The 27,101-nt window shown below is 38.0% G+C and overlaps 1 protein-coding gene across 2 annotated transcripts; it reads left to right on the top strand.

Moving 5' to 3' along the window:
- Positions 1 to 8,848: 8,848 nt before the first annotated feature.
- Positions 8,849 to 19,229, top strand: Amacr (alpha-methylacyl-CoA racemase). Of its 2 annotated transcripts, none has more exons than XM_004848649.4 (5): positions 8,849 to 9,025; positions 11,431 to 11,574; positions 12,618 to 12,778; positions 15,590 to 15,776; positions 18,483 to 19,229. In XM_004848649.4, exons 1-5 carry the CDS (start codon positions 8,881 to 8,883, stop codon positions 18,890 to 18,892), a joined length of 1,047 nt encoding a protein of 348 aa, XP_004848706.1. In that variant the 5' UTR covers positions 8,849 to 8,880; the 3' UTR covers positions 18,893 to 19,229. The 2 variants fall into 2 exon arrangements, with proteins under 2 accessions (XP_004848706.1, XP_004848705.1); XM_004848648.4 differs by having other exon boundaries at positions 8,881 to 9,127.
- Positions 19,230 to 27,101: the final 7,872 nt, after the last annotated feature.

The following is a 27,101-nucleotide window of genomic DNA, read 5'->3' as shown; positions in this document are numbered from 1 at the left end:
ACCAAATAAGCACTAATACAATTGTAGTGGGGGACCTCAATAGACCACTGTCACAAATAGATAGATCATCTAGACAAAAAAACAACAACAAAATACTAGAAGTGAACCAAGCTTTTGAACAAATGGACTTAATAGATGTCTACAGAGTGTTCCACCCCACAAAATCAGAATATACATTCTTTTCAGCTGAACATGGGTCATTCTCCAAAATAGACCAAATGCTAGCTCATAGGACATATTTAAGTAAATGCAAAATAACTGAAGTTACCCCCTGTATATTATCAAACCATAGTGCAATAAAATTGGAGAGCAATGGCATAAGAAACCAAAAAACCCCCACAAACACATGGAAATAGAATAATACTCTTCTGAACAACCAATGGATCACAGAGGAAATTAAAGGAGAAATTAGACAGTTTCTACAAGTAAATGGTAATGCCAGTCCAACTTACAGAAATCTATGGGACACAATGAAAGCAGTTCTATGCGGGAAATTTATAGCAATGAATGCCCATATTAGGAGAACAGAGAGAACTCAGATAAATAACCTAATGCAGAACCTCAAGCTCCTAGAAAAAGAAGAGCATAACAAACCCAAAGCTTGTATAAGAGACGAAATTATAAAGATCAGAGCAGAAATCAATGCAATGGAGACTAAGAGAATGATACCAAAAAAATCAATGAATCAAAGAGTTGGCTTTTCAAAAGAATAAATAAAACCGGTAAACCCTTAGCCAACCTTATCAAAAAAAGGAAAGAAAAGGCTCAAATTCATGAAATTAAGAATGAAAAAGGTGAAGTCACAACAGATCCAGCAGAAATCCAGAAGATCAATACCTACTTCACAGAAGAAAACGCAGAAGAAATGGACAGATTCCTAGATACATACGAATTGCCAAAGTTAAATGAAGAAGATATAAATATTCTAAACACTCCAATTACAACAAGTGAAATTGACAACATAATTAAATATTTAGCAACAAAGAAAAGCCCAGGTCCTGATGGCTTCATTGTTGAATTCTACAAGACATTTATAGAAGAACTATCGCCATTACTCTTTAAACTCTTCAATGAAATCGAAAGGAAAGCAATTCTTCCAAATTCATTCCAGGATGCAAATGTTACTTTGATTCCAAAACCAGGGAAAGACCCAACCCAAAAAGAGAACTACAGGCCAATTTCCCTAATGAACATAGATGCAAAAAATCCTCAACAAGATACTGGCAAACAGAATACAGAGAGTCATCAAGATCATAAACCCTGACCAAGTCAGATTTATCCCAGGGATATAAAGATGGTTCAACATATGTAAATCAATAAATGTAATACACTATATTAACAGAGCTAAGGACAAAAACCATATGATCATCTCAATAGATGCAGAAAAAGAATTTGACAAAATCCAACACCCATTCATGATTAAAAACCCTACAGAAAATAGGAAAAGGAGGTCTTTATCTCAACCTGATTAAGGCTATCTATGAAAAACCAACAGCCAACATCATACTAAATGGTCAAAAACTGAAAACATTCACGTCAAAAACTGAAAACATTCACGTGAAAATCAGGAACAAGACAAGGATGTCCAATATCACCACTCCTGTTCAATACAGTTCTGGAAACATTAGCCACAACAATTAGAAAAATGAAAGAAAAGGAAAGGAAGAGGTTAAACTGTCATTATTTGCTGTTGATATGACACTCTACATAGAAGACCCAAAAAACTCTGCCAAAAGACTTCTAGACTTAATTGATAGATTCAGTAGAGTAGCTGGATAAAAGGTCAACACTCAAAAAACAATAGCCTTCTTGTACACAAATAACAGACTTCCTGAGAGAGAAATTAGGGAAACAATTCCTTTCACAATAGCATCCAAAAAATGAACTATCTCGGAATCAATCTAACAAAGGAAGCAAAAGACCTCTACACTGAAAACTACAGCACTCTGAAAAAAGAGATCAAAGAGGATATAAAAAATGGAAGACATCCCTTGCTCCTGGGTAGGAAGAATCAATATAGTGAAAATGGCCACGCTTCCAAAACTGCTATATAGATTTAATGCAATGCCAATTGAAATTCCAACAATATACTTCACAGAACTAGAGAAAACAATTCAAAGATTCATTTGGAACCAGAAGAGAACTAGAATAGCAAGAGCAATTCTACCAGATAGAGACATGGCAGGGGATATTGATAGGGTAAAGTTTTAGATAACTTAATAGACTGAATATTAAGGTAGTTGTAGAAGCAAAATAAGTAATGTGTTCTTTTAAGATTTGCTTTTCCCATAACTCCTTGTTTAAGGTGAAGGTTATCTGACTCTTTAAACAGTAACTTCATTAACCTAACAAAGTTACAAAGCCAGGGTGAATTTACAATGTATATGTGCCTATCTTGTGTCTGGGACTTGTAAATAGGAACTGGAATTGTATTTACACATCAAAGACCACTAGGGATAAGATAATGGCTAAAAAAGATACAAAAAGGGAAACCCTGAACAAAGGGGGAAAGGATACTAACCAGACTTGTTTCTGGTGTTTCCCGCCTGCTCGCAAGAAGAAATTTTATTATTTTATCTGAATTCTGTGTCTCTGTGTATTTCTTTCCGAGATTTCTGCAACAGTATGACAATCCCCAACTTGAAACTATACTAACAAGCTACTGTGATAAAAACAGCATCGTACTGGCAAAGCAACAGACCTGAGGATCAGTGTAATTGATTAGAAGATACAGAAACATCTCCAGCATACTCAGCCACCTTGTCTTTGACAAAGGATCCAACCATCCTCATGGGAGGAAAGATAGCCTCTTTAATAAACGGTGTTGGAAAAACTGGATTTCAGCCTGCCAAAGATTAAAACTAGACCCCTATCTACCACCATGCACGAAACTAAGATCAAAGTGGATTAAAGATCTAAATATTAAAACAGAAATACCTTATAAGGGCCGGGGATTTAGCTCAGTGGTTTCACTGCCTGCTGTGCAAATGCAAGGACCCAAGTTCGATCCCCTGTACCAAAACAACAACAACAACAACAACAAAAATAAAACAAAAACCTGAAACACTAAACTTGCTGGAAGATAAGTTAGGTAGAGCTCTACAAGACATTGGCATAGGAAAAGACTTTATGAACAAAACCTCAGTAGCATGGGAACTAGCACAAAGAATCAACAACTGGGATCTCATCTTATTAAAAAGCTTCTGCACTGCAAGAGAAACTACCAACAGAGCTAAGAGACAACCTACAATGTGGGAATAAATTTTTACCAGCTGTACCTCAGACAAAGGACTACTCTCTAGACTATATAAAGAACTTAAAGAACTTAAAAAAATCAGACCTCCCAAATTTAAAGACCAGAACCAAAAATGGGCATCTGAAATGAACAGACATTTCTCAGACAAAGAAGTAAAGGCAGCAAATAAACATATGAAAAGATGTTCAACATCACTGGTCATTCCAGAGATGCAGATGAAAACAACACTCAGATTCCACCTCTCCCCAGAAAGAATGGCTGCTATCAAGAAATCAACCAATAACAAATGCTGGCAGGGGTGTGGGGAGAAAGGAACCCTTCTCCATTGTTGGTGGAAGTGCAGACTGGTGGAACCACTGGAAATCAATATGGAGATACCTCAAAGAACTAGGACTAGAGATTCCATTTGACCCTGCTATTCTCCTGCTGGGCATCTTCCCAAAATAATTAAAAGAATCATACCACAGCGATATAGGTGCACCCATATTTATAGGGGCACAGTTTGTAATAGCTAAAGCTTGCAAACAGCCCAAGTGACCATCAACTGGAAACTGGATAAAGAAGATGTGTTTTTTTAAATATAAAATGGAGTACTACTCAGCCATAAAGAACAAGAAACTAGAGACATTTTTTAGCTAAATGGATATGTGTTGAGGCAACAGTCTAACGTGAAATAAATAGGACACACGTGTAAATACTGAAAGTTTCTCTAGTGTGAGAAACTGAAAGTGTAAATAAGTATTAAAATGATTAAAATGAATAATTGAAAATGTGAAATAGGAAGAAAAGGTCCAAAGGGAAAGGGTTAGGGGAAGTGGGAGGGGAAGGGGAAAGGAAAGAATGGAAAGGAAAAATTGTGAGAAAAGGAAAAAATGGAAACAAAGTCTTTGTAAATGGGGAAAGGTGGAGGGGGTGAAGGGAGAACAGGATATGGGGAAAAAATATGAACCAAGCTATATCATGTAAGGCAGAAGTACCCAATGATAAATGCAAATGTATTGTATACCTAAAATGTACCAATAAAAGAATTTAAAGGGAAAAAAAAGAAGTCATTGAACTAATTTAAAAAGACTTAAATGTATTAAGTGAGTGTTAATGTATAAATCTTGCTTTTAGTCACAATTTAAACAAACATACCATAGGAACAGATAATTGAAGCTGTGAGACCTAAGTGACTCCATTTTAAAATTTGGCCCCATCTTAAAATAAGGTGGCCTAGACATAAATTCTAGTTCCAAAAAAACCCACAAGATACACTTTGGCCACCTGCCTGTGATAATGTTCAACAGTCCCCTAACAACTAGCCTAACAACAGCTAATCAGTAGCTGCCTCAATGTCCCAGATGCTCTTCTCGATGGCCTACAACAGCTAATCAATAGTTACCCCAATACCCCAGTATCCCAGATGTTCTTTTCGATGACTTGAACAGCTGCTTACAGTTCAGCACACAAGGCCCAACCAATTAGGTTTAAACTTTCAAAACTTGCTAAATGCTAGCCAATCCTGTGATTTGTGTGTGATTTAAAACCCCACGCCTTTTTAAAACCCCGCGCCTTGCTGTAACCTCTATAAAAACCCCTGGTGTTTTAGAGTCAGGGCTCTCAATCCTGACCTATTGCGTCAGTGTCAGATGAGATTCCCTGCTCGAGCTTAAATAAATGACCCTCGTGTGTTTGCATCAAAATCGGCTCCTTGGTGGTCTTTGGAGACCTCGCGATCTAGACACAACAAAGCTATTTTTAGACACTTATTGGACACTTGATATTAAGAAATTATTTTTTCCTTTTATACATATAGTTTTTTTGGGGTTATGCTTTCTCATAAGAGCATATTGGAGATATATATTGGAATTATTATAGGCCATGAAAGCTAATTAAGTGTTGTGAGTACCAGACAGACACATTTGTGTCTTTTCATAATGTCAGGATTACTGAATGACAAATCTAAGTGCTGCGTGAATTTTGTCAGCTTTTTCAGGCTGACAAAGTTTCACTTCATAGCCAATGAACAGGACAATCCTTTTTTTAAAATTCCAGTCTTAATTACTACTATCTATAACACTAAAGTCACACATCACACGATGATATATGGGTTACAGAATGGCTGAAAAAGGCTTGATGATGGCAGTAGGATTCAAAGTGAAAGAACTGAAAGACAAGACAGAAAGTCATCATAGGTGGCTAGGTAAGATTACAGACCAGGTAGAGCTTCTTCAAGGAGGCAGAGAGCTTTGTGAGAGTTCAGAGTTGGTTCAGAGCTTGAGTCTGGATGGCAGGCAGTTTGAGTGGGCTGCATCAAGCAGAAGGTCCAAGCTGAGCTGAAGTAGGAGTTTGTGGTCTGTCAACTTTGTGATGATTTTACCAGGTGATCTAATGAATGTGGCATTGCTGTCCCAATGCTGAATGTTCCTCCAGGTGAGAGGGTTGTAGCATTTGGTGGTCTGGTGTGTCCAAGAATTCACATGCCTGTTTCTTCCTGATATAACTTAGACACATCATGTGTTCCTCTCCCCCTGGTTTAATGTGATGTCTATAGATGGCAATTTTTATTAGCTAGATTAATTTAAATATAAATTTATGTCTTGTGATTGTGCCATGCATCGGGAATTGTTTTTTGTCCATAAGTTTGGTGTGTCCAACATCTAACAGACAAGTTACCAACTCATTCTGCCTCAGCATTTGCCCTCAAAGTGGAACAAATTGCTGTGTTATGAAAAGGAGTCCCTCAAGGCAAAGCACAGCTTGAAAGCTACTATGCTATACAGCATGGAGTAACTCACAGCGAGGCCCATCCCATTCTGCACACCAAGGAACTCCTACTATCTGTCCAAATGGATTTCAGGATTGTTTTCTCTTTTCCCCTTTTCCTTTCCCCCTTTTTGAATTGGAATGTCTATTCTTGCTATTCATTTCCCTGTATCACTATTGTATTAGGTGGAAGAGGGCCAATAACTTGTCTCTTCATTTCACAATCAGCAAATCAAAAGGAACTACAGCATAACCTTGGATTGTGAGCAACTTGTTCTGGAAGTGTGTCACAAAATAAGTAAAAATTTTTAATAAATTTTAACTTGACAGATGAGCTGTGTCTTCAATACAAATAGTACACGATGCCAAACATCACATGATCAAAATTCCAACTCTCTCTGGAGGTAGGATTGTGGGTGATCATCTCTCAAAGGAAACAGGTTATGGGGGAGATCTGCAGAGGGGAAGGAGAAAAAGGAGGATGAATTCTTCACTTTAAATGAGATTAGACAGACATGTAAAATGTGGGAAGCAGTGCAAAATTTTGAAGAAAAACACCCCCCAAATAAGGATAGCAGTGTGAGTGATGAGTCATTTTAACCACAATGCAATATAACATTTCTGTGAAATCCTCAAAAGACAGCAAAAGCAAGTGTCATCAGATAGGTTCCTTGTTAAACGTGCATGAAAAGAAAAAGATTCCACTGAACCAATAGATAGTAGTGATTCCATTAGTGATAGTGAATGTCATCTTATACAATAACCCTCCTGACTCTTCTCTCTCTCACAACAGCCACAAAGGTTTTCAAAGGTAAGTGCAGGTTAATTTATTGTTCTTTATATTTGGTATTTTCTTTATTATTTCCTGTTATATTACAGTATTATAATCAATTATATGTGAATATTTTTGGGTTATGGAAAAAATCATCTGAGTCTCCTTTATTTCTTATGGGGAAATTCACATTGATATACAAGTGCTTTGGATTACAAGCATGTTTCTAGATCAAATTATGCTCTCAAATGGAGGTTTTACTGTGTATTCAATGAGCTGGATAAAGAATTGGACCCAAGAAGCTGAATTCATATCTAGATCTGATGCAGATAATGAGATTAAGGATTTTGAGCTGAATAACAGAATGGGACCTCTGAAGAAGAATGGCTTTTGCATGCTGGAGCAAATGGATCTTTACCAGCCAAAGGGCAAACTGGAAAACTGAATCAAAGTGGCCACAAGTCCATCCCTACCTTGTATAATCTCATCCTTTTGTCTGTGAGCTGGTCTGATGACTTGCTTCCAACCAGTAGAATAGAACACCACAAAGGCAATGGGTTGTCACATTCATAGTTATGACACAACAGATTATAACCTTTTCCTGCTACTCAACTTTCTTTATTGTCACAGCTTATATGTTTTGATGAAATAAGCAGTTCTTTGGAAATGCCCTTATAACAGGGAGTTTATGGCAGCTCCCATGCAATAAACAGAATTGCCCCACAGCAATCCATCCACCTTCCAGAAAATGAGTTCTTCCAGAACCTTAGGGAGCTTGGACACATATGTCCCTAACATTTTCAAATACCCAGCCTTAGCCAATGCCTTCATGGCAGTCTGTGAGATACACTGAAGCAACTAAGCCATGCCTGGACTCTGTGGATATTATGAAATAATGAATGTACAATATTTTTGGCTGCAACTGTTAGTAAAGCTTGATTCTGGGTAAGATTTCTGAGTCATGTGAATCTGATCCTGCGTTTTAGTTCAAGGTGTATGTTATTGGTTTTGCAGAAAAATAGACTGAAGAAAATATGATGAAATATTAAAGTTTAAGTCTGGATGTCTGTCTTATTCTTTGCAATTTTCTTTTTCAACTTTATCAAAATACAAACAAAAGAGGAGGAGATAAACTTTATGCTTCCACAAAGGAAGGAGCATGAGATAGAGGCAACAAGTCAAGCATTCACAGATGTAGGCAGAGATGGTACCTACCTATAGTGGAACGCAACTCTTCGTAGGGACTGCCAAATAGACCTTGAAAGGTAAACTCATCAAGGGTAGCTCAAATTTGCCTGAAAGATTTCTGAATTATGTCAATTTTTCCCTTAGCTTCAAATACATAAACCCATACTTTAAAACCGAGTGCAGAGACGTTCTGGCTCTGGCTTCTATTCCACATCCTAGAGCTGTAAAAATTATGCCAGGCCACCTGCATAGACTACATCGAGTAGAGAGAAAACGGTTTCTAAAAGCAATGGGGCTATTTGTATTTTATTATATATTTTTAAAAGGTTGACAGTAAAATTAAAGACTTAAAACTCTATTCATAAAAACAGCAGGTGACAAATCAAAAGGATTTTAAAGCTCTCATTTAGTCCCGGATGAGCAGAAATTTGTTTCCCTAGTGCTTTTAGGAGGGGGTCTCAATCCTATTCGGGATGAAATCATCTGATAGCTAAATACACATTATGGGCCAAGAGGGACCACCTGGAGCCCACGGAGGTAAATAATCTTACACTCTTCTTAGTTAGGTATTTTTATTTTTCTCGGACTGGGCAAGAGTAAGGGCTTATTTGGAGGGCTCGCCACGGTGAGAATAAAAGAGCCCCGAAAGGACGGTGACAGCACTGAGCTCTCCTCGGCAATCCTGGCACTCTAGGACTGGGAGACTCCATCAAAGGTTCCCAGCGGGCAACTGGGAGCTGGAGCCTCTGGAGCACGAGTGCGCAGACTCCTCGGTCCCGCTCATGCGCAGAAGAGGGTGCCCACGCTGGGCCGTAGACGGAATAGCTGGCCAAGACGGGGCTTCCAGGGGGGGTTATATTAGCGCGTGTTTGGGCGGGAGTGCGCGTTTACCTTTCTTGCAGGGCCGACAGGCAAGATGGCGCTACGGGGCATCAAGGTCGTGGAGCTGGCCGGCCTGGCCCCGGGCCCCTTCTGCGGGATGGTCCTAGCCGACTTCGGGGCGCAGGTGTCGCGCGTAGACCGGCCGGGGTTCTCCAGCAACCTGAGCCGGTTGGACCGAGGCAAGCGCTCGCTGGTGCTCGACCTGAAGCGGCCTGAGGGCCCGGGCGTGCTGCGCCGCTTGTGTGCACGCGCAGACGTCCTGCTGGAGCCCTTCCGTAGTGGTGAGCCCGGGACCCCAGGGCCGGTGGGGAGGTTCCCGCCCTCCGGGAGCCGCCCTGGCCTGCGGTGGGCCGCGCCCTAGTGGGGACCCTGCTCAGCCCCCGCCTGTCTTGATCTTTCGCCCATTGCCAGGATCTGCTGAAGCTTGGATTCTAAGATAACTGCTACTGCCCTGTTTCTCCTTTTCCTTCTTTTTGACTCCTTCTCTAGTTCCTTTATTTTTTATTTTTCCTAAGCATCTTTCTATATGTCTGCCTGTCTTAACTTGAGGATCTAATGAAAGCTGTAGATTCTCTTGCCAGAAGTATGCATATAGGTATAAGGTCTAAAGCCACCCATGGGCCAGGCTAACTTTTGCCTTAGATACAGGTGTTCCCAAGTCCCAGTTCCAGCTCGTTTGTTTATTTTGTTCTCTGCTCCCTGGAGCTATCTTACATCCCCACTGTTTTCACCTTTTACAGATAAAAGATCTGTAACTGTGGTCACTCTTGGAGCTTCAGGAGCTTCTACCAAAGCATTATTTGGTAGAAAGTTATTAAATGGAGAATGTGTACAGGGCACCAAGCATATTTACATGTAATGATTCATTTAGCTCTCACAGTCATATTTGAGGATTGTGGCAGTACCAACAATAACAACGTGCCATTTAAAGAGAATGGATGAACATAGTTAAGTAATTTGTCTGATGTCTGGTAATTAGGTTATGCCTTATAGTTAGGATAATTAGGTTTGGGGATTTAATTATATATAGCCTGAGAAAGATGAGACTTAAACAGCAATTTTATTGTGTAATCTTTATGATGTTTAATCCCAGTTGATTTTAGGGGTGAGTTACCTGGGTTTTGTGCAGTAGGTATCATGCTTATTGACTGCTTTGAACTGCTGTTGTCCTGGAGCTGCTCTTTCCATAGATGTTTATAAGTGAGTCTTTTTGGGGGGGTACCGGGGATTGAACTCAGGTCCTTGCGCTTGTACAGCAGGTGGCGAAACCACTGAGCTAAATCCCCAGCCATAAATGAGTCTTTTTTGGTGAAGGTACGTTAGCGGGCTAATGGAAAGCATATTGTGAACTTTGCAGGAGGAGCTCCTGAGCAGATGGGGAAGATGAGTGTGTCCATATACCCTGTCATTGTGAAGGAGGAGGTGGTGGGCATTGATGCAAATGTGGAAAGAGGAAAAGAGGGATTGTGTTCAGGTGATTGAGCATGCTTAGATATGCTTAGAGGAAATAGAGAAGTGACAGCAGAAATATACTGGGCAGAACCCACACTTTCTAAAAATGGTAGTCTTCTTCTGGATCCTTTACTACTGGATACATGTTGAGAACTATAGGCTAAATAACAATCAGAGAGAGATTCTCCAAAGAATAATGATATTTGCTTGGGAGTAGCAGAGCATTTCCACATTCCCTAGTCAACTATGAGCTTATTTAAAGAGGTTGAGGCAAGGGGAACTTTTTTTGTGGGGGGACTTTTTAATAATCTTCGGGTGCAAGGATTAACAAGGATAGCACTGGTCAAAGTTTGAACAGACAGATGTTGGGCAGATGTCCTCATGGAAGTTTTTTGTAAGGTTGTCTTAGCCTTTGTACAGGTGGTGGTTCCGGCAAGTTCATCTGTGAATTGTTTTAGTTATCAGGTATTGTGTTAGTCAGATTTCCATCACTGTAAATATATCAAACTTATAGGAGGAAAGAGAGGAAAGATTTATTTTAGCTCAGAGATTTTAGTCCTAAGAGAACTCCATTGCTTTTAGGCCTATTTGTGGCAGAAACATCATGATAGAAGAAAAGCCGCTTACTCTGTGGCAGCCAGAAGAACGAGGGCGAGGGCGAGGGCCCAGAGTGTAGGGGGCTGAGCACATGATATAGTTCCTAAGGTCATCTCCCCATCACCTACTCCCTTCAATTAGGCCTCACCTCCTAAATTTCTGTCACCTTCCAATAATACCATCAAATTATGAATCCATAGATGGATAATCCACTAGTGAAGTCAGAACCCTCATGATCCAGTTACCTTGTAAAAGCCCTGCCTTTGAGGCACTTTGAGGGGGATTTTGTATCCAAACCATACCAGACATAAATGCAGGAAGTCACCTCCTTTATAACTTCCCAGCTTTATTTATTTATTTTTGGTTAGGGCTTGATAAAAGTGACTGTTTTGATTTTGGTAACTTTCACAAAGTCTACGACAAATGTTGCTATTAGAATTACATACCTCCAAGAGTACCCTTTGTTTCCCTCAGAGAAGGGATTATCCCCATACTCAGTTTATGCTCTAAAAAAATGATTATTTTTTTTCTTAAGGTGTCATGGAGAAACTTCAGCTTGGGCCAAACCTTCTGCTGCAGGAAAATCCAAAGCTCATCTATGCCAGGTTGAGTGGATTTGGCCAGTCAGGAAGCTTCTCCCAAGTAGCTGGCCATGACATCAACTATTTGGCTTTATCAGGTATGTTAAAAATAATTTTTTCTACATTTTTAATCTGTTCCCAGTCAAGATACACTATGGTTTGATTTTTTTTGGTATTGGGGATCGAACTCAGGACCTTGTGCTTGCGAGGCAGGCAGCAGAACTACTGAGCTAAATCCCTGGCCCCCAGATAGACTATGTTGAATAACAAGCATTTTTAAAGTTGAAGGTTGAATATTTATCAGAATCAATGAGAAAAGTAATAGTTGTTTAAAATGAGTTGGTTTAGATTTGTGGAACAAACATTTTTAAGCTTTTTTTTTCCATCTTCTGAACACATTTGAAGGATAATATATACTCATTAGTAACATTTACTTGTATTTGTGTGGTGTCAAGTCTCAGACAAGCCTCTACTAGGAAGTAAGAGACTTGGTAGAAGTAGAGATGATCACTCTACAGTGTGAAAACATTGATATATTTTGAGTCTGACACTCCGTCACGGAGTATCATTGCCCGAGTCATCGCTTTAGACTTCTGTGAACACTAGGAAAGGCCCATGGTTTCTAGCTTCTACTATCACTGTATTAGAATTCTTTACTATGAGAACATGTCTTAGAATGGGACTAAATTTACTAAAGGAATTCTCAGATTTTTTGTGAGTACACGTTTAAAAATTGAGGAAAAAGTAAAGATAAAATTCATTTTCACATCAATTTCAAACTTATTTCCTTTCTTTTCTCGTATATAATTATTTTCTTCTATCTTTAATTAGACTAAAGATGAATGATATGTTTTAAAAAATAAATTGTGATAATAATTTCCCCTCAATCTCAGCAAGTGAAGCCTTAATAATAAAAGTTTGAAAATGTCAATTGGGATAAAGTTTTAGAATGAAAAAAACCAACAAAACACAGGGCCTATGTTTCAGGAAAGCTAGTTTATAACTAGGCTAAATAGGTTCAGGTTTGAAAAAGCATCATGTACTAGTTTTCACTGAGGTATGTGGCCACAGATTACTTATTCCTCTTAGTTGTTCATATATTTATTTAAAGGAGACATTGGCTTTGTTTTTAATGCTGTAGGTGTTCTGTCAAAAATTGGCAGAAGTGGTGAGAATCCATATCCTCCGCTGAATCTCCTGGCTGACTTTGGTGGTGGTGGCCTCCTGTGCACGTTGGGCATTCTGATGGCTCTTGTAGAACGCATGCACTCTGGCAAAGGTCAAGTCATTGATGCAAACATGGTGAGAATGAACGGAGGGGAACATTCAACCTGCCACTTGGTCCTAACTATCATATATAACTACCTCAAATCCTTTTTTGAATGAGATAAGTGAAATTTAATGTTTGATCCCAAGTCACCAAGGAGATCCTTTGCTATAAAATTGCCTCATATCCTTCATACGTGTCAGAATGTCATATTTTAATCATATAGTCAGTTCTCTTATGTCTTTGTAACTCCCCTGAATCCTATGTTGTATTTCAGCAATTTTCCCCAAGTTGTCTTTTGTGCTTCAAATAAATTTCCAAGTACTCTTTATTTAAAACTGAGTTTAAGAAATCTTTCCCAGCAGATAGAGCAGATTCTTTTGGATGCCAAATAGAATGGGCCTTTCTCTCTACACCTTCCTGCTGTTTTTGGGAGGGGATGCTCCAATATAATGTTGCTCTTCCTGGTCACCCTTGAACATGTGCCTCATACTGTACTGGGCACTTTTCCTGTATAATTTCTTCTAATCCTCAAAAACACTTTAGTTTGGAATATTGTCATCCCCCTTACTTGTGGGGAATATGTTTCAAGACTCCTAATGTTGCCTAAAACCAAACTTCATATATTTCATACTTTTTCTATACATAAACATGTGCCTGAGATAAAGTTTAATTGATAAATCAAGCACAGAGATTAACAAAATAAATAATAGAACAATTATGATGTATAGTTATAAAGGTTATTTAAAACAGTAATTTTTTTTTTTGGAGTTTTCCGGTTAAAATTTTTGTCTATATTTATTTATTTGCTTAGTTAGTTAGTTTTTTGAGATAATGTCTCACTATGTATCCCAGGCTGGCCTTGAACTAGTGATCCGCCTGCCTCAGCCTCCTGAGTGCTGGGATTACAAGCATACACCACCATGCCTAGCTAGTTAAAATTTTTAGACTTCAGTTGACACTGGTAACTGAAAGAGTGAAAAATGAAAGCATAGATTGTGAGGGGGGGCCCAACTCTACATTGTTATAAGGCATAGACATTTGTCCAAGGTCTCACTTGACTCCAGTCAGGCACCATCAAGTTTACATTTTCTTAAATCTTAGGAAGTGGAATGGATAATGGATCCCAGGGACATAAGACTGGAGACAGAAACCACTTCCTGGGTTACTGCTGTAGGATAAGGGCTGGAACTGAAGTATGGATGTTAAGGTGTGTCTGTATTTAAAGGTTATTTTAGATGTAAAACTTTAAGATGGATTGAGAGGGATGGAGGAGGGAAGGAATAAAGGATGGCCCCTGTATTTCTGGCTTGGACGATCTAGTAGATGGCATTGCTGGTGCTCTGGGAGAAGGCTGCTGAAGGACAAGGCAACATGGAGCACTGACCAGGACCACAGACTCAGCTGCTGACTTCCTCTATCTCAGCTCTGTCCTACTAGTTCTGTGATCTTGGGAAGGTCACTTAACATCTCTGTGTCTCAATTTTCTCTGTAAAATGGAGGTAATAATACTTCTACTTCACAGTATTATTAGAGAATGAGTTCATACATTGTTCAGTGTATAAATAGTGCCCTGCATAAAGTAGTCATTCTAAGAGTTTGTTACTGTGACTCTTTTTTTTCCTAGAAAAAAGGAATTCAGTTTTGCTCATTGCAAGTCTGAAGTGGCTTTCCAATATCCAGTTGGAATATTTGAGTTTAGGGACTAGAAAGAGATTTCTGGGAGCCAGGTGAAACTCTGTAGTCCCCCAGGGGGAGACAGAACACCAGCCTGTAAGGAGTGAGCAGGTAGAAGAGAAGCAAGGTCAAGGTCTGAGGGTGGCAAGGGGGAGAGTCAGAAGGGAGTGTTGTCATAGAAACCAAGGAAAGAGAAAGTACCAACAGAAAAGTAATGGTCAAAGGCTCAAATGGCGGTGGGCACTTCAAGGTTTTAAAGACTGAACACTTGATCAGATCCCTGGTGACCTCTGCAGAGTCGCTAAGGCCTTGGCTGGCCTCTTCCTTCTCCTCACAGGTGAACTGTACCCAGTCCTGTTTTGTATCTTGTCTTGTGATACTGTCACAGAGCCCAGCTCACATTGTCCTCTATGAACCTCTCTGAAGTATGTTTCAGTAGCAGCTGTGCAGGGCTTATCACCAGCTCCTGGCTCAGTGATGGCACTGTCACAGGATGAATAGCAACAGCATCACCTGGGCACTCACAGCAAGTGCAGAGCCAGTGGCTTCTATGTGGCTCCACTTCTCTCAGCCAGACAACTTGCTAAGTGAGATAGACTCACTCATTTGGCATTAAAACTTGAAGTCTCCAGTGGTCAGCTACCTTCTTCTGCTGTAGCAGTTGAAAGGATCTGAAGTACCACCCAAGTAGATTTGACTTCGAAGCCTGGGCTTTCCGTAGTTTTCCTCTACTACCTACTGAGGGTACAGTCCTGCTGTCTGAAAGGAATCAACTAAAAACAAACCTGGGGCCCTGGGAGTTTTAGGAGAATTTAAAATTAAATACCTATTTTATAATAATTTAATAACTTATTAAACGCATACATTTGAGATGTTTATGACTTGGATGCCCAAGGACAGTCTGCTCAGGTATGTAGACAGTCGCTGCACTTCTAGGAGCCAGGAGGGTTGTGTACTTCATTTTGAGTCCATTTGCCCTATTTACTGAGAAGCTGCTGTTGTTTACTGAAAGCAGCCTGTTTGCTTTGTCCTGTTTGTTTGTGAAGGACTCTCTTAAGTCAGGCCTGTCAATAAGGTAGGCATTGTTGTATGACTGTTTAAACAAACCTAAATAGACTGTTTTTATACTTGAACTACTAGTGTGAATACTGTGCTCTGCTTCTTCAAAGGTGGAAGGGACAGCCTATCTAAGTTCTTTCATATGGAAAACTCAAAAAGTGGGTCTGTGGAGCAAACCTCGAGGACAGAACCTGTTAGATGGTGGGGCACCTTTCTACACAACTTACAGGACAGCTGATGGGGAGTTCATGGCCGTTGGAGCAATAGAACCCCAGTTCTACCAGTTGCTGATCAAAGGTAAGTAACTGTCACATGCTTCCTCTCTCCTCTTTTGCTATGGGTGTTCTTTAGCCTCTCTTTTGGGGTGTTTTGAATTTTGTGATGTCATTTATTTTAATGAAATATGTATATTTCTACATATATGACTTTTTTGTGGTTCTGGAGATTGAACCCAGAGCTTTGCACATGGGAGGCGAGACCTGTACCACTAGGTACAACCCCAGCCTACACATCTGACTTTCTAGTTAACCTACCAATAGCCATTAATGTATTTTGAGGTACTGTTCCTATCTTTTAAATTGATGGGTAATTTTACTAGTCTGTAAAATAACTCAGAGATATTCAGTGCTTTTATGATATGTTCATTACATAATTCAAATACAGTTGGGAAAACTACAGAGCAAAAGAATGGATTGTCTGGATCATAGTGGGTGCCTTTCTTCCCAGAAAGTAAAACTAAGTATAGAGACTTAATTAAAAAGTATGGACTGGATAATGCTGTATGAAAGACCAAGTAGTGGGAACAACACACTTTGGATACAGAGCTTTGGAAAGCAGGAACACAGCACACTGGAATTTGTGCCATAGCACAGCCTTATAAATGCATTGTCTATGGAAAATATAAATATAATTACATAGTTAACTAGTTACATAGTTCTGTCAGTTTTTTATTGTCACCTTTCACAAGCACTTCTAAAATGTGTCCCTTGAAAAATTTTTGTGGCCTGAGTTCTAATCAATTTCTATAACTATACAGAAACGTAAGCTTTATTGACACATTTGTATTACTTATGTTTTAGTAAAAATTACGTGAAGGTTGGTTCAGAGAACTCCCAGTTATATAGTCTCACCCTAGTATGTTTTCTGAAAGTTTTAATAGTTTCAGCTCTCAGATTCAGGCCATGATCCGTTTTAAATTGATTTTTCTTTACAAGGTAAGTTAGGGTTCAACTTCATTCTTTTATATAGAGCATTCCAATTTCCCCACACAATTTGTTGAAAAAATGAGTAAAGACTCATTGAAATGATCTTGAAATCCTTCTTAAAAATCAATCAACCATAAATGTAAGGGTTTATTTTTGGACTTTCCATTTCATTGATCTGAAGGTCTGTTTTTATGTCAATACTACATTATCTTGATTGCTGTAACTTTGTAGTATGTTTGAAAATGGGAAGTGTTAAGTTCCCCAATTGTGTTTTACTCAGTATTCTTTTGGCTATTTATATTTCCTTGAATTTCTATATCAATTTTAAGATCAGCTTTTCAATTTCTGCAAAAATGGCAGGATTTTGAGAGGGGTTTTGTTGGCTGTGTGCATTGATCTGGGGAACATTACCACGTTAACAATATTAAGCTAACTATTAGACATGAGCTGCTTGTTCTCCGTCTCTTTAGAACTACTTTAACTTCTTTCTGTGACTGTAGTTTTCAGTGTACAAATCCTGTAGTTCTTGGTTAAATTTCTTCTAAAAAATATTATTCTTTTGATGTTCCCTTCCCCTCCCTCCTACATTTTAGGGACTTTGGCATCTTAAGAGCAGCTTACAGTTAGCCATTGATCTACAGCAAGGTGCAAAACGAAAGATGGTAGAAGTGAGAATAACTTGCTCATTAATTTGGTTAATTACATACAAAATATTATGCATAAGAAAAAGGGCCCTCCATTACCTTTCTATTCTTTTTTTTTTTTTTTTTTTTTTGGTACTGGGGATCGAACTCAGGTCCTTGCGCTTGCAGGGCAGGTGGCAGAACCACTGAGCTAAATCCCCAGCCCTACCTTTCTGTTCTTAACCATGCACATTATTAAAGCATTTTGTATGAGGAAAGAAAACTAACATTTACACCAAACCCCAAGAAAGTGACCCTTTGTATATACAGATGTGCTTCTTGACTTGTGATGGGGTTATATCTATATAAGCCTATTGTTAAGCTGAAAATATCATAAGTTGAAAAATGTATTTAATACACATAAGCTACTAAACAACTTAGGCTAGCCTACCTTAAATATGCTTAGAATACTTATACTAGACTATAGTTGGGCAAAGTTTTATAACAGCATGTTTTATAATAAAGTGTTAAATATTGCATGTAATTTATTGAATTCTCTACTGACAATGAAAAACCATACAAAGTTACATGGATGTGCTTTCACACTATGGTAAAGTATAAAAGTCTTAGTCTTTGGCTATTTTACAGGTCCTTTGTTCCTTGTATAAGGGTCCCACAAGCTCTCATTTTACCTGTCCAAACAGAAATGAATATTACTTATAAAATTACAATCCTGAATTTAATCATTAGTCTTTAGGCTTCTTTCTTAAAAATTCAGATAGTTAGTTCTAAACTTGTCCAAATTGTATTTTTATAGGACTTTAATTATTTTAATTCAAAAGACATAATATCCTGAGGAAATTTCTTTTTGAAAACTACACAGAGGGAAAAAATCAATTTCTGGAAACTAGACCTTCAAAACAGATGACTTTTAATGAAGTGTCAGCAATAAACTCTTGGCAATGGCTAGCCTGTTTTGAGTTCCGTTACCCATACACCCACTCCCAGCTCTAGCTGTTGGCTCCAACTTTAAACTACTTTGAATTTCTTCTTTTAACTTACTTGAGAAACCTTATAGAACATCTTACTTAGTGGACTATGATAGCCTCAAAATTCATTTTTATTGATTATAATCTCACTACCCAGTGATTTAAGAAATTGTGCTTTTCCCTCAGGACTTGGACTGAAGTCTGATGAACTTCCCAACCAGATGAGCCAGGCTGATTGGCCAGAAATGAAGAAGAAATTTGCAGATGTCTTTGTCAAGAAGACCAAGGCAGAGTGGTGCCAGGTCTTTGATGGCACAGATGCTTGCGTGACCCCAGTGCTGACGCTGGAAGAGGCTGCACATCATGATCACAGCAGAGAACGGGGCTCCTTCCTCACTGACGAGGACCAGCTCCTGAGCCCTCGCCCTGCGCCTCTGCTGTCCAGAACCCCTGCCGTCCCTTTTGCCCAAAGGGACCCATTTGTAGGAGAGCACACTGAGGAGATACTTAAAAACTTTGGCTTTAACCAGAAAGAGATTGATGAGCTGTACTCAAAGGGAATCATTGAAAGTAGTAAGACAAAATGCAGCCTCTAACTTCCAGCCTCACAGCTCCAGTGTTTTTGGGTGTTTTCACAATGGAGATAATTGAGAAAGAAGCATACATGGAAATGTGAAAGGACAGGAGTGCAGTGATGTAACTATCCTAATCATGAAACAACTAATGGCTGATTACACAGTAATTGCCCCCTGAAAATGGTAATCACCAGAGAATGTGATTGAGGAATTTTTTATCTTGTGGTAGTATTTTCTGTCTTCCAGTTAACTTAATAAAATGTATTTGTTGACATGAGAATGCTTTGTACCTATACTGTATTTAAAATGAATTAACTATTTGTATTAAATAAATATACTTGCTTTTAAGTTTATAAAAGTTTTCAGGAAAACCCTTTCATTTAAATGGTATTTTCTGATAGAGTAAATACTTTTGGCTGTATCATTCACCAAAATGAATGTCCTTAGAAAAGACCACCCCCTTTTATATTAATGCATATTAGTTATACAGATTAATGGTAACTTATTTCGGCATTTGCACAAGCATATAAGATACTTGGATTATTTACATCTGTCCCCCTCTTTTCTCTTCCGTGCTCATCTTATTTCCTTCCTCTTCTCTAATAGTCCCTTTTACTTTAATAACATCTGTGTTTCTCTTCTGTTTTGATTCTACATATGAGAAAAAATATGCAATATTTGTTTTGTCTTTCCAAATCTAGTTTATTTCACCTAACATGACTTCTAGTTCACCCATTTTTGTGCAAATGACACGATTTTGTTCATGTTAATGGCTGAGTAATATTCCATTGTGTGTGTATATATATCACATTTTTAATTCATTAGGTTGATGGTCACTTAAGCTGATCTTAACAGCCTAGCTTTTTGGGGGGGGGTACCAGGGATCGAACTTGGGACCTTGCACTTGTGAGGCAGGCACTGGAACCACTGAGCTAAATCCCCGGCCCCAGCCTAGCTTTTTTGAGTTGTGCTGCAATAAACATGGGTACTCAGCTACCTCTGTAGTATCTTGATGAATTCTTCCAGTAGTATACTGAGGAGTGATACAGCTATATCAGGTATCTCTTAAGTTTTTTGAAGAACCTTCATACTGAATTCCATAGTGAGTGTCCTAATTTACATTCTTACCAACAGTATAAAAGGATTCCTTTTCCCCGGCAACTTGCCAATATTTATTGCTTTTTGCATTCTTTGGTGATAGCCATTCTGACTGGTAAGAGAATCTCACTGTAGTTTAATTAGCATTTCTCTAAGTGTTGAAGATGTCGAACATTGTTTCATATACTTATTGGCCATTTATACTTCTTTGAGAAGTGTCAGTTCATTTGCCCATTTATTGAGTGGGCTACTTTGTTTTATTTATTTTTTTTTTTTGGTGCTTTTCTGTTTTTGAATTTTTTATGTATTCTGGAACTTAATGCTCTGTCAGAAGAGTACCTGGCAAAGATTTTCTCCCATTCTGTAGACCATCTCTTTACTCAGTTGATTGGTTCTTTTTTAAAGAAGGTTTTTAATTTGTGGTTCCATTTGTTGATTCTTGCTATTATATACTAGGTATTAAGAGTCCATTTCAGGTTGTCTTTGCCTGTGACTGTGAGTTGAAATGTTTCCCCTGTGATTTCTTCAGGCAGTTCCCAAGACTCACATGTTATACCCAAGTCATTAATCCATTTTGAATTGATTTGTATTCAGGATAGTGATAGCAATGTAGTTTCAGTCTTCTATGAGTGGACATCCAGTTTACCCAGCACCATTTGTTAAAGAGACTACCTTTTCTCCAATGTAAGTTTTTGTCTCCTTTGTTAAGAATCAGATGGCTATAGTTGTGTTGGTATTTTTTCTGTCTTCTATTCAATTCCCCTGGTCTATGTGTCTATTTTTGTGCCATGCTGTTTTTATGGTTATGTAGTATATTTTGAAATCAGATATTTGATACCTCTAGCATTTCTTTTTGTTTAGGATTTCCTTGGTTCTTCTGAGTCTTTTGTGCTTCCAAATAAATTTTAGCCTTTTTTGCTAGTTCTGTAAAGAATGTTATTGGGATTATGATAGGGATTGCTTTTGGCAATATATCCATTTAAAAATATTAATTCCACTGAAACACGAACATGGGAGTTCTTTTAATCGTCTAGTGTCTTTTCAATTTCTTTCCTCTTTGTTCTGTAATTTTTATTGTTGAAGGCTTTTACCTCCTTCATTAGCCTGATTCTTAGGTTTTTTGTTTTTTTTTTCTCCCGGTACTGGGGATTGAATTCTGGACCTTGTGCTTGTGAGATGAGGCACGAGGCACCACTGCACTAAATATCTGGCCCTTCCTTAGGTATTTTTAAAGATAGTGTGAATAGAATTGTTTTCCTGATTTCTCTCTACTAGTTCAGTATCAGTGTATTGAAAATGTATTGTTTTGTTATGTTGATTCTGTATCCAGGCACTTTATTGAATTTGTTTATGACAGCTAACATCTTCTGCAAGAGTCTGTAGGATCTTTGAAGTACAGCATTGTATCATCTGCAAATAAGGATCATTTGACTTTTTCATTTCCTATTGTATTGCCTTTATTTCTTCCACTTGCCTAATTGCTCTGGATAAAATTTCAGGGATTTTACTGAATAGCAATAGTGAAAATGAACACCCTTGTCTCATTCCTGATTGTAAGAGGAAATATTTTGTCTTTCCCCATTCAATATGATGTTAACTATGAGTTGGTGATATATAACCTTTATTGTATTGAAATAAGATTCTTCTATACCTAGTTCTTCAGAACTTTTATTATGAAATAATGTTAAATTTTGTTGAAGGCTTTCTCTGTGTGTGTTGAGATGATTATGTATTTTTTATGATTCTAGTTATTATATCCATTATTACATTATGGATTTGCTTATGTTGAGCCATCCTTGCATCCCTGAAATGAAACCAACTTGATCATGGTGTATGATCTTTTTAGTGTGCTGTTGAATTTAGTTTGCAAGTATTTTAAGGATTTTAATATATGTTGATCAAGGATATTGGTTGTAGTTTTCTTTTTTGTTGTTGTTGAGTTTTTATTTGCTTTAGGTATCATGGTTATATTTGTCTTATAGAATAAGTTTGGAATCATCTTCCCTTTCTATTTCAATGGAAAATTTGAGGAGCATTCATGTTAGTTGTTTTTTAAGGGCCTGGTAAAATTCAGCTGTAAATCCATCTGGTCCTAAGGTTTTCTTTGTAGGAAGACTTTATTAATGTTTCAGTCTCAATGCTTGTTATTGATATATTTAGGTTTTTTATGTTCTCTTTGTTCGACTTTGATATATGATCTGTGTCTAGAACTTACTCTCTTCTAGATTATCCAATTTGTTGAAATATAGATTTTGAAAATAATTCTTAATAATCCTCTATATTTCAGTGTTGTCTGTTGTAATATCCTCCTTTTCATTTCTGATCCTATTGATTTGGGTCTTTGTTTTGGCTAGTTTATCAATCCTGTTTGTCTTTTTAAAGAGCCAACTGATTCATTTGTCCATTGCTTTGTGCTTTCAGTTGGTATTTCATTGATTTCAGCTCTGATCTTTATTATTTCCTTCTAGGGTTTAGTTTTGCTTTGTTGGATTTTTTTAAGACCTTGAGATGCATCATTGGATTATTTATTTGAAATCTTTTCGAGTTTTGATGTATGCATTTACAGCTATGAACTTCCTTCTTAGAACTACTACTCTACAGATCCTGGTATGTTTCCCTTTTCATTTGAATCTGAGAATTGTTAAAATTTTCCCCTGATTACTTCATCTGAACATCCAAAAGTGAATTATTCATTCTGTATGTTTTCATATACTTTCTTTAGTTTCTCTTGCTGTTAATCTCTAGTTTCATTTTATTATAATCTGATGAGATGCAAGAAATTACTTTTTTATTCATTAAGACTTGTTTTATGGCATAAAGTATGTCTACTTTGTCAGACATTTTTACATATTCATCAACTGAGGATTTTTTTTTGAGCCCATTGTAACCTATAGAGGACTTCATTGAATTGACCAGCTACCAAATGGCTACATAAACATTAGCAATAAATCATCTGTGTGCCCAAGAGTTAATTCTGTTCAGGATCATTTTAATGAGTACAGGGCATTAGCCTTGAGTTCAAGGGACATTTTTTGCACTGCAAATTTTGGACAACTAAAACATGATAGTAAGGTACTTTTTCTAACCATTAATCAGCTACCAATTAATCAGCACTTAGTGACAGTACCTTGAAAAAAGCATCATTAAACTTAAAAGAGGATATGTTTTTAGATAATGAACTTTTAGCCCAGAATAATGGATGATATTGAAGCAGGATAATCATGTACCTTTTGTATGTATTTAAAAGAAGATAAATGCATAAAAGCAAGATATTTCTGGAAGTATTAAAAAAAAGCTGGTAGGAATAGTTACTTTCAAGGACTGGAGATGAATAGGAGAGAGTAGGCTCATTTTTCACTTATTTATACTAGAATTTTAATGTATGCATGCATCAGATATTCTTGGGTTAAAAAAATAAACTAAGCAAAGGAAACAACAATGTATCTTCTATAGAAGACTGTAAATGAATACAGCACATACATAAAATACATTTATTTAGCTATTATAATTGTGAGGTTGCTCTTTATTAACTGAAATGCAAAGATATGAGTCAAGTTGGATGAGGAAGAACAGGTATGTACTACATGACCCCATTCATCAGGAGTATTCAAAAGAGTGGTTCTCTGACCTGCAGTATGAGCATCAGTGGGTACTACAAGAGACACAGTTTCTTAGGCCCACTTCAGACCTGTAGAAGCAAAATCTTGGGACATGGGACCAACAAACTGTTTTGACCAGAATATTCAAGTGATGGTTAAGCTTGCTGGGGTTTGAGAAGCAGACTACATTGGGGTACAGTTCTATACTTGGAACTGCATGAATAGAAGTACATAATAGGTTCACTCAGAGGAAAAACATTCCTGACATTGGGATTTGAAGCATTTTTTTAATGTCATTGGAATTGTTTACAATGCATATGCATAATTTTTGACTTAAAGCACAATTCACATCCCTGATGATTCATTTAAAAGCATATAACAGAGTGCTTTGTAGGATATTTACAAGGTCCTGTCACCATCATCACTCTAATTCCACAATATTTTCATCATTCCCCAAACAAATCCTTTACCAGTTGGCCGTAATTTCTCATTTTATCCTATGAACCATCCCCAGGAAATCTATAATTGATTTGTTGTCTATAGATTTCTCTCCCCTGAACATTCATTCATTTGCATAATTTTTAGAATTTGAAAAAATAATGAAGCTATTTTTATTGGGAAAACCAAAAAAAAATGAAAGTATAAGGGGAAGTTTCAATGGCAGTAAGTTTACATAAATTTTAAAATGTGAATCATTCTAAAGCAGGATTTAGGAGACTACTGGGTGTTTCTCTTTAAGCTTTGATTGTTAAGGAGGAAGCTGGTTTGGGCCATAAGTGTCACCATGATAGGTGTGGTTCTCTTTGACTTTGCTGCCAACTTCATAGGCCCATCAAAGCCTGCTTATTTGATGCCTGCTCCCATCAAGACAAGCAGAGGGGCCTCCACTACATGCTCTCTTCACAGGGAATATTTCAGAAAGCCTCTCCTTCAGCTCTCCAAACAGAAAGGGGCTTCTGTAGAGGCCATCCCATGTCTCTCTGAGTGTGGAATATCTTGAAGGAATGGATGAGTTGATGGGATTCTCTCATCACATGGCTGTCTTCCAATACATTTCTTTAAACAAAATCAGCTTGTGACTAGGTCTACAGGGTTTTTAAAAGGAAGTTTAGTTAAGATCGTTCTTTAGAGCTGTTTGTGGAGAGATTATACCTGAAATGAAAAGAACCCTTGTACATTTCACTTTTGTCTTAAGGCAGTGGATTCAGACATCAGTAATATAGCATCAGCTTTCCTTAGGAGCTTGTTGAAAATTCAGGTTTCTAATCTCTTCCTTTAGTTATTCTGATTGAGTGGTTCTGGGATGGGGTCCAGACATTTGCATTTTATTTTACAAGGATCCCAGGTGAGTTTGTGGCGTGTATCCGAAGAACTACATTTGAAAACAAAAATAGAAAACAAACCAAGCAAACAAAAAACCCAGTACTTATGTAAAGAATTAACATGTTTTCAACCTGCTGGAGACACTAGAGGCTCACTTGCCTCACTGGAGTGGTTGTCAGTCTTGTTTGATTGGTATCAGGTTATCATTTAGAGTAATCCTACTTGGTGCACCATGAATACTGTGTGAGAGCTGGGAGTCAGATATTTAGAGACATCAGAGTCTTGGCCTGAGAATAGCTTTATATCTAGAATGAAAGCTTTATCATCCCACTTACTTGCTTGTCTCCATAGCCAAGGCGAAGTACAGCATTTATTTTGTGTTTCTCTTCATTCTGTCTCCTTCCATAGCCAGGTAGGTCCCATATCTCCAGAGCCTAGTGTAGTACCTGCACATGGAAGCCACTGGGGCCATCTTTGTCATTGCAGCAAACTCTTCAATGGTGAAAACATGAAGGAATAAGGCTGCTCCAGCAGAAAAAGTACCCTCTCCACCCTCCACCTTAAGGAAAGTAGAGCAATAGAATTTCAGGCCCGTCTGTCAATGGTCCTGACTGGCATGTCTCTAATAGGATAATGCTACAAAGAAATGGACAGTTCCTGAGACCTGTTCTCCACCTCACCACTACACCTGCGGCTCAGCAGTCTTGTTCTCTTCCCTAGGTTTCCTTATCCCAGAATTTTCCACCTGTGTCTCCTCAGATTCTCCCACTGCACTCGTCTCCTGCAGTTATTGGAGCATCCCCTGTCTATTCATGCCTCAGGGCTTCCTAAGGGCTCACCCTCTGTCTGGGATACTTTTCCCACATAATTCCATGATTTATGCCTTTATTTGGCTCAGCTTCCTTATGAATATCTCATTAATGAGGTCCCTGTTGGCTATCATATTTAACCACTCCTCTTTCTCCTCTTGTTCTTTTTTCTTGGTACTGAGGATCGAACTCAGGACCTCGTGCTTGTGAGGCAGGCATGGTGCCACTGAGCTAAATCCCCAGCCCCTCCCCTTATTCTTTTAAAAAAATTTTTTCCTAGTATTGATCACTACCAGACTGGCTAGCTATCTGTCTATCCACCCATCCTTTCATCCACCAATCCATTCATTCAGTCATCCAACCATCCTTCCATGTGGTATCTGTCCCCTACATCCTTGTATATTTATTGTTGTTCTTTACCTTTCTCTCTCTAGAACATCTGCCCCAGGTAAGAAGACTCCCTCTTTTGTTCTCTGCCAAACCTTGAGTTCCTGGAACAGTAGATGGTATACTGTAGTTGCTCAACAAATATTTATTAAATATGTTATATCTGGTAACAATCCTGTATTAGATTAGGTATGTTTGCTTATCTCAGACTTAGCATATAGAGGCATCATGATTCTCATTGTTTAGATATGAAAATTTAGCATTAGAATGTGTGCTAGATCTGGCTTATGCTGGTTTATGAAAATCAATTGCTAAACTTTTTAGGAATTAAATTTTCTTGTTGACATCATATTAGTGGCTTGAAATGGACATGATAGGAGTGCAGAAACTACAGAAGCCAGCAAAACTACAAACTATGGCTTTTCTTCTCTTTTTTCTTGGAGAGTCTTTGACTAAACATTTACTTAAAAGTCTGATCTCTGGGACAAGGCAGAAGGTTTTAATTGATTAAATACCTTGCCCATTAACTATAGCTAGAAGGTCCCAGAACAGAGATTCAAACTTCATTTTCCTAATCTTAGTCCCACAATTCCTTCTGTTTCATCATAATTTTCTGAAATTCATTACAGAGGACTTTTGTTAACTTTTGAACCTGATGCACCGAGTGTTTCTTGCTCTATAATACATTGACAAAGTCACAACCCAACTTACAATAGTATGAAGCCTGGCCAAGTGACTTATGCTTTGCTGTCTCTAATAACAGATTATAGACTTCTGTATTCTGGAAACATTTCTAATGATAGCATTGCTATGAGCTTAAGGAAATATATTCATTTTGACATTTCTGGTGATGTTGGCATATAGGGTTGTGCCAGCAAACACACATAATGTTGATATTACCTTGGTTCAGGCTTTCACTGCATCTTTCCTAAGTTTCATTTTTTATCCTTCAACATATTTTCAGTCTTTGTTTTTTTCCCATTCCAACTGAACCAGTGGGCAGCTTCCAGATTG

This window comes from Heterocephalus glaber, unplaced genomic scaffold (genome assembly GCF_053883595.1).
Source record: "Heterocephalus glaber isolate CG9 unplaced genomic scaffold, H.glaber_assembly_v1.0 deba00001538, whole genome shotgun sequence".
NCBI classification, from domain to species: Eukaryota; Metazoa; Chordata; class Mammalia; order Rodentia; family Bathyergidae; genus Heterocephalus; species Heterocephalus glaber.
This window is presented reverse-complemented; position numbering and strand designations above follow the sequence as displayed.